Source organism: Clytia hemisphaerica, unplaced genomic scaffold (assembly GCF_902728285.1).
Source record: "Clytia hemisphaerica strain Z4C2 unplaced genomic scaffold, Clytia hemisphaerica genome assembly, whole genome shotgun sequence".
Classification (NCBI taxonomy): domain Eukaryota; kingdom Metazoa; phylum Cnidaria; class Hydrozoa; order Leptothecata; family Clytiidae; genus Clytia; species Clytia hemisphaerica.
Genome location: NW_027103968.1, coordinates 2,381,539 through 2,390,176, shown reverse-complemented (window position 1 = coordinate 2,390,176; position 8,638 = coordinate 2,381,539). Strand labels below are relative to the sequence as shown.

At 32.9% G+C, this 8,638-nt stretch overlaps 1 protein-coding gene across 2 annotated transcripts; it reads left to right on the top strand.

The window, feature by feature from the left end:
• The first annotated feature begins 894 nt into the window (after positions 1 to 894).
• LOC136810508 (uncharacterized) lies at positions 895 to 7,780 on the top strand. Of its 2 annotated transcripts, none has more exons than XM_067067085.1 (5): positions 895 to 989; positions 3,793 to 4,403; positions 4,851 to 5,072; positions 6,130 to 6,291; positions 7,609 to 7,780. In XM_067067085.1, exons 1-5 carry the CDS (start codon positions 983 to 985, stop codon positions 7,660 to 7,662), a joined length of 1,056 nt encoding a protein of 351 aa, XP_066923186.1. In that variant the 5' UTR covers positions 895 to 982; the 3' UTR covers positions 7,663 to 7,780. The 2 variants fall into 2 exon arrangements, with proteins under 2 accessions (XP_066923186.1, XP_066923187.1); XM_067067086.1 differs by lacking the exon at positions 895 to 989 and adding an exon at positions 2,641 to 3,053.
• The last annotated feature ends 858 nt before the right edge of the window (positions 7,781 to 8,638 follow it).

Below are 8,638 nucleotides of genomic sequence, written 5' to 3'. Positions count from 1 at the left end.
AAGGACTCTTGAGAATTATGATTTTCTAATAGATTGTAAATATTGTAAATATACCGTTATGTTCATAATTTCAAACAAAAGACCCTTTGATAAATTTGGTCAAAATTCAAGGTATTTTCTGTATTATTATTTTTAAAATATGGCTGACATGCACGTATTGTTTTATGAGGAAAACTTTAAAAAGAGACAAAGAAAACCTGCTTTTTAGACCAACCTGAAGATAGGGCTTCGATGACCCAAATATTAAGGTATATTAAGTTGGGAACATTGAGGCTTTATGGACTCTAAAAAATACACATTTTTTAAGAAATTGCAGGAAAAGTACCAAATTAAGAACAGTTTAAGAACATTTTAAGGCTTAAAAAGCTCTAAAAAGTGAAAAACATTCGAAGGTATCAAAATTTTGGATATTCTTGTAAAAAAAAGGGTTCTTCGGGTACTTGATAGACGAAGTAAAGAATAAGCGTTGCCGTTGCTAAAAAGTCGGGAGGATTAGACTAGAGTCAACTTCTGACTGAACTTTGCTTTCTGATGATTTTGATAGCGCTGAGTCCAGTGAAGTAGACTAGAGGATTGCGACATATTAGTCTATCAAAAAACTATAAGTTGCCCCCGGGCTAGGGGTCTACAAACTATATAAGAACATAAGCCTTCGATGGCCAAAATATTAAGAACAAGTTAAGAACATTTTAAGGTTTTGTTGACTCTAAAACACCTAATTTCTTGGAAAAATGGACAAAAAAACTCAAAAAAAATGCTGAAAATAATATTTTAAGAACGTTTTTAGGCTTAAAACTAAAAAAAATATTAACATCAAAGGCTTGAAAAATTTTGAATGTTCTATTATAAAAAAACGTGAAAATTTTTGCCATTTGGCATTTTAGGATAACGACGAAAAACAGAAAAAAGAGCATGCAATATTGATGACACTGTTATAACGTAAACATTGACAATAAGAGAGATTCTGCAATTGGAAAACCACATGAGAGGTATGTACCATCTCGTTGGTAATTTTCACACCTTTAAATTGTCGGTATACTTTCAACATTCACAAAACCACATGGCATGAAATATTAAATTGACATTGAGATAAATTTGTTGACTTTAGACAGGTTGGATTGGACGTGTATTGCAATGGGAATAGTGAAATGTAAAATGTGGTTTTGTTGTTATTGTTTCACACTTGTTAATTTCTTTTTTATTAGAACACCTTAAATTTGGTTGAGCCTGGATGTGCTTATTTTTTTAGCAATTTTCAGCCTAAAATGTTCTTAAATGCGTTCTTAATTTTTCACACTACTCTAAATCGACTATTATCATGCAAAATAAAGAGCACTTAAAATTGGTAAAATTTGGACAATACTTGACTCTCGATTTTAGAAAACCATCCCTAAGTTCGGTTAAAACTGCTTGAAAAGAGGAAAAAAATTGTAGTTTCTTGTTTCCTTTTTCCAAACTGAGGCTGGGCATGTTCTTACGTTGTTCTTATTTTTTTCGACTAATTTCAGCCTGAATGCTCTTATAAACTGGGTTCTAAATAGAAAAAACGTGTAATTGTTTCGGGGGTAATTATTGTTTGTCTAATTATTTTCTCTTCGCCTTTATGTGATTTCTTCAATTTTACTGAAATTATTTATTATCATTTATTATCAGATTAATAATAATAATTTTTTTTACGAAAAAAATAATACCCTGTAAAATAATACAATCGTGGACAAAATATTTGAGACAAAGGGGATTTCCCTGCGAAGCTTTAAACACCACAAATGATTTTTAAGCGCGTTAAACTACAGTTGCAAAGTAGAGTCTGAACACACGAGACTTAAGACTTAGAAAGACCTTAGGATCTCAGGATTTAAAAGCTCAAATTTGCTCCAATAAGGCTTGGATTATAGCATAGAAGCCACCGGACTCCTCCAAAATTGAAATTTCCAATGTAATGAAGTGTAAGTACTAAAAAAGCAATTCTCGTCCGAACTTTAAATTCTGAAAAATGTTAAAATACACTAAAATTTCAATATATTTCGACCATGATTGGACCATGGTGGCTTTAGCAAGTGAATTCAACAACAAAAGAAACTATAAGTTAGACAAACGTTAAATTAAACTTAATTGAAGATTAAGAACAATCAAGAAATACAGTATATACACGTTTGCAAAATTTTTGGATGATCTTAAAAAAGAACGTATAAATAAGAACAGTTTGAGAACAAACTTAAGCCTTGATTGAGTAATTAAAGTTTATAATATTAAAAACAAAACATTTATACGTTTTTTCATAGGAACATCCAAAATTTTTAAAGCCTTCGGATGTTCTTAACTATTCGAGTTTCAAGCTTAAAAATGTTCTTAACATGTTCTTATATTTTCACCATTTTGTGAGCATTATTACCTATTTTCCTAAGAAATCAAAACCTTAAAATATTTATAACTTGTTCTTAATATTTTGGCCATCAAAGCCTTATGTTCTTATATAGTTTGTTCTTATATAAAAAACGTGTAGTTCACGTTAGGTAAGAATGATTGAAAATGAAGGTGAAAATTAAAGGAGAAAGAAAAATCAACAGAAGGGGGTAAAAATATAAACCGACCAATCAACCAATTAGAAGTTGAGTCAACAAAGAATAGATTAATTATATACAATCACACGTAGTAAATATCAAATCGTTAAACCACCCGTTGCTTAATGACCGCGAAAATGTTGGTCACAAAATCAAAAAGAAAAAAAAATACGTGCAAAAAGTCAATACGGAACAAAAGGTAGTGTTGATTTTACAATCTTACCTTCCGAACGTTTATTAAACGTTATAAAAACATGATGCTTGAATGTTTATTTAGGATATGTTTGGATAATATCCATTTAACATACGGGCCAGGATCATGAGGTATGAAAGCCTCGTGTATAAATACAACAAATTTCGTTCTTATTTGTGATATACATATATACGCAGTACAGATCTTCAAACCGCATTTAATCAGTAAGAAGTCAAGCTAAGTAGAATCGCACGCGATTCGCCAAGAGAAGAAGAAATAGAAAAATATTTTTACTATGGGTAAGAATTTAATTGATTTTGCACAGGTCATACTGAAATACACGCTTTTTTATAAGAATCGTCTTTTTCAATTTCATCATGGATATGGTTTTTTAACATTTTGGGAAAAATCATCCTGAAATTATTCTTACAGTATTCTTAAGTTAGGATCTAAATCTTTGGCATTTTACATTGAAAAATACTCTCAAATTACATTCTTCAGCTACGAAATTTCATGATGGTGATGTTTTTAGCACATTCTTATTTTTTTTTTTTGGGCTTATTTCATCGTGAAAACAATCTATAGAATACATTCGTGTTTTTTGATCAATAGACCTTATCGGAGTTTTTTATTTTTCTAAAAAAGCGATGCATTGTGGGATTGTTTCGAGTGGAAAATCTCTTAGGAATTCCTCGAGGGAATTCTATTGTAATACATTCGAAACAATCCCACAATGCATCGCTTTTTTAGAAAAATCAAAAACTCCGATAAGGTCAATTGAAGCTAAACCTTGACCTTGACGTGAAACAAACAACGTTAAACTTCCATTCTGAATATCCCTGGGTGGATAAGCTATTCAAATTATTTTGATAATTTTTAAGAAACGGGTTTTTATTTTATCCCTGATGAGGACTTATGACTCTCGATAATTCAACCTTCAGATGATAGAGAGTTTTTCGAATTAACAAAAAAATGAGAACATCATAAGAACACGGCTAGCCTTAAAATCTACGACAATGTTTAATTTTTTTCTTTTAGATTTGAAGAAAGAACCGATTACATTCTCTATAACCGGGATCTTATCAACTGGGACATCAAGTCGAAGCTGTGATAATGTTGTCGCATCGAGAGCAATGCATTTTGCAGACCGAAGCTCACCACCATCTACCGTTCATAGTTATCGTACAGAAGTCATAAAATCCAGACCAGATTTTTACGTTAGACGTGAGGAAGACAGATATTTTACAGACTATTTTGGAAACAAGCGAAAAATATCGCATTCACCACCTGAACTGTATGCGCCCGTGCGCTCTGATGCAGTTTTTGAGGAATATCATGAATCAAGGGAAAGCACGCCCTCTCCGCCCAAAATATTTCGCCCCAGCTTATACACCCGGCACTCAGATGATAAATACCATCAAATATCATCACCACCCTTGACTATACCAAACAGCCGATCAAATCACGAAACAACTATGACGTCATCTCAAAATGGTAGATTCCGCCCACCGCCCTTTTTTGATACAGTCCTTACATTACGCAAACGTTTATATTATTTGGGTGGTAAAGAGTTTTCGGTTGATGAACCGCCCACAGATCGAAATGTTCACAAAATGTGGCGTTCAATTGAAAAACACAAAGTCAACTATGTAAGTTTGCTTTTTTTTCCATTTAAAAACTTCTACACTATTTTTTTATAAAAACGTCAAAATTTGGTTCTTATTGAATTTTCACCATTTTGTGTTTCTTCTGGTCTAATTTCCTAATAGGTTGTTTGCGTTTTAGAATCTGCAAAGATATAAAAATCTTTTTGAGAATATTCTTAAATTTTTGGCCTTGAAGCCTCACAGTATGTTCTTAGAATCTTTGTTCGTATATGAAAAACCTGTAAGGTATTTCAAGAGAATAAACTTTCGTAAAGTCTATTTTCAATAAATTTTATAGACTTCTTTCTTCTAAATAAAAACTTACTTATATAGGTACTTAGGGAAAGGAAATGTTTTTAGAAAAGAGTTTTGGCTTATGATGATTTTTCTTGATATGAATTGGTTTCATTTTGTTAACTATTTTTTTATCCATTTTTCTTTTTACTTCAGTCGCTACAACATTATTTCTACGTCGCAAGTCTCAGTAACCGGTGCTTCAGCTTGGTCCAGCGTATTCATCATAAAGTGTCGTGCGGTCTCTTAGAGGGTTCACGCGACCGCGAAGTCAATCAAAGTTATTTCAATTTCTTGTACGGAAAAACTGAAGACGAGAGATACGAATTGTTACGTTTATTAGAGACGGGGGAAATCTCACCCAAAACCATCGCAAAGGTATAACAATTTATCGATTTACCGTGTTTTTATGAAAATTGTGTTTTCCATTTTATTACGGATTTACCTTATCGGGGAAAACTTCGTCGGGAGAAATTTTCGTCGGGGAAAACTTCGTCGGGGAAAAATATTCGTCACTTGCTGGTTTTGGTAAGCGCATTAAGGCCGGGGAAAATTTTCGTCGGGGAAAAATATTCGTCACTTGGCAGAAATTTCGTTACTTTTCCCCGACGAAGTTTTCCCCGATAAGGTAGTCTGAATCGCTGACCTTTATAGATATACTTCCTATAAGAAACTCTTTTCGATTGAGGATGAGCAGAAGCTTATTATGCATAATTGCATTAATTGGCTTCTTTGGGAAAGTTTTGGGCGTCTCTAGGGGACAGTTGGCAAAGCCCTAAAAATGTCATTCTTATGTTCCGTTGCCAATTTCCACGATGATGATATTTATAATTCTTCTGCCAATTTCATCATGAATATTTTTATAAAGTATATTTTTGTAAAAAAGCGTTTATTTTGAGCCTTACAAACTTTGGACGATAACATTATCTTTCCTCCTAATTCTACTCCTATTAACTTGCTCCGAAAACAAAACCCATTCGCGTATCCTTCTTATTGGCTTCATGGATTTTTTTGAGATATATTCATCTTCGACTATGAAATTATAGTCTACTCAAGCCCTGGTCTCTCCCCGAAAATTTTGAAAATACTTTTTGGTTTGTTTGTTTTCTGAAACGCTGCTAATTCAAAACAATCTTCTGAAAAGTCCTGCTTGACATTACCTTGACTTCATTTTGAGTGTGGAGTTAATTTGGCGGATGATAGGAGAAATACGATTTTTGGTGCGGAATTTAATTTGGCGAGTGGTTGGTTTTCGAAATTTTGTCATTGATGTAGTATGGCGAATTTTGTCAAATTTAAACTCGCTAAAATTATTCCGCTTTTGTAAAAAATGGTATTTTAAAGTTCCCTTATTTTTGAACTGTGCTCTTTCAGAAAGCGAGCTTACTGTTTTTATTTGGTTTGATTTTTAAACTTTTCTTTTCACTCATCACAGGCCAAACAAAATAATTCGAAGAAATCATCCGACGAAAGCTCAAACAATAACAACACGTGTTCGACTAAATGCCATAACTGTAAAGAACAAATTGAACGATTAATAAAGGAAAAAGAAATACTGCAAAAACAATTGATGCATCTTCAGAGAAAACAAAACCAGGTAAAAATAATGAAATTTTTTAAAACCTTTTGGAACCTCCATTTTCATAGAATGGAGCCGCTTCCTGGCTCGCTTTTAGGCTAATTGAGCTGTTTAAAATCCATGTAGTAGAGTTGTATTTGTGTTATGCTGGACTCTGCAAAAAAAATTGAATATGGAGGGTGGATCATATAGCATTTTTTTGGAAATTTACCCCCGGACAAGCATCAGTTGACCCCTCGGACATTCAAAATCACCCCTAATCAAGGCAAGTTTACCTTCAAAACAAGGCAAATTTTGCAAATATTTCACTACCCCTCGGACAAAATACCCAATATATCCTCCGCTCCACATGTACAAAAATTTTCTAGAAGAGCCCATTGCAATAATCGTAACGAGATAACATCCGGCTGTATAAACTACAATTTGTCCCTTCAGTTATTTTTTGCTTGTTCTGCTTGTCTATGAATTAGTCGTCTAGCTACTACTATTTTCAAAAACTCCCCTTGTAACACTCTTTTGAAACCAAACCTTCAGCTTAACTGAATCAACGGATTAGAATAGGTGGATTAAGAACTCATAGAAAACACTCCTCGTTAGGTTATCAAACTTTTTTACGAGTTTGCTACGCTAGCAATTAAAACTTGATAAGTTGTAAAAAAGTTGTAAAAAATCATTACTTTCAACATTTTCATTGGTCATTACGTATCACGTGGTACATTTTAAATAAGAAAATGCACTTTTTTAGCCCTTTCTATCCAATGCAGAAATTAGCCAAATAATTTGAAATTTATTTTCCTAATTCTAAATACAGTCTTCTTTCACCAGTATGCAACCCATTCGTGACCCATCGATAGTTTCTTAGTTATAGACCATACGTTAATTTTCACTTATCTGAAGATTGCCATTGACAAAAGATTAAAAATTTACATTAAAACTGGTCTAGCGTTTGTTGATGCTAAAACTTAAGTGCAGGATTTAAAATATTTGCAAAATCATCAAAATTGATCGAATCATAGGACAAATTCGTTTTCGAAACTGTATAAATTGGAAAATTGTTCTTATAAAAACAATGAAAAAACTAAACGAGGAGTGCGCAGAGTCATTTACAGATTTTTCTTGTAACAATGAGAAGACAATAGATCTCTCTTGGGAGCAACGAGAGAAGTTAATCCACCTATTCTAATCCGCTGACTGAATTCAGTTGTTAATTCGTTGAAAAGATAATCGCGAGCTCTAGAATTAACGACGAAAGAAATGGGTTCGAAGATCCGGTATGCACACACTCAGCATCCCCACAATTATGATTACAATAATTTTTTTTTTTTGTTATTTTAGGTGAATCTCGTTGATTTAGACTTAAATGGGCGATTCAAAAGTAAATCAATTTGACGCATTGCAGCGGGTTGTATTTATTACAAGATTTAGGGATTTTTCTTACAATTTTTTTAATAAAAGATGTATTTATATAGGAAATTTTAACACGAAGAATATATTATATAAGGAACAATTACTAATTTATCTCCCTTGCAACATAGACATATGCTTACAGCTTTCCAAGAGGAAGAGAGCCCATTTTTAGCGTGGTACTATTAGTACCTCGATGGCCAAAATATTTAAGCCAAGTTGAGAACTTTTCAAGGCTTTTTGGACTCTACAACACCTTATTTCTTAGTAAAATGGAAAAAAAATACTCACAAAACTGTAAATAAGAAAATGTTAAAAACATTTTAAGGCTTAAAACACAAACAGTTAAGAAAGCACATCCAAAGCTGAAAGTTTTCGTTCTTATAAAAAAAAAATGTGTAGGGACCTTGATGGCACATGGCACCTGTTACACTTGACGTTTTCTCGGAATGGGCTTTTCCAGAAAAAATTTGAATATGGGGGGTAAAGGATATAACAATTTTCAGTGATTTACTCCCCGGACAAGCATCAGTTGACCCCTCAGACAACCCAAATTACCCCCCGACAAGGCAAATTTTGATGAATTTTCGCTACCCTCGGACAATACATCCCATCCTCCAACCCCCATTTGCCCCATGTACGAACATTTTTCTGAAAATAACTGTATATACACTCTTTTTGTTCTATAAGAACCCTCGTAAGAACCAATATTCTAATTTTCTTTTACTTTTTGAGCCTCAAATTGTTTATCCTGTTCTTAATTTTGGGGTAAAATTGAAATATTTTAGACTTTGAACCTTTAAATTATTTTGACCCTTAATTTACTTGAATTTCAGCCATACCAGGCATTTTGGAGAGCTTCATTGTTCTTATATTCTGTAAGAAAGAGTGTTTGATCTATGTGGAAAAACAAGCAAAAATTTTTGCTGAAAATAACCTTTTCAAGTTTTTATATAAGAAC

What these genes read in the sequence shown, in the direction of transcription:
- LOC136810508 (XM_067067085.1), top strand. An exon ending in AAAAACACAAAGTCAACTAT is followed by an intron (nt 4,404 to 4,850) that starts GTAAGTTTGCTT and finishes TTTTTACTTCAG; the next exon opens with TCGCTACAACATTATTTCTA. An exon ending in CACCCAAAACCATCGCAAAG is followed by an intron (nt 5,073 to 6,129) that starts GTATAACAATTT and finishes CACTCATCACAG; the next exon opens with GCCAAACAAAATAATTCGAA.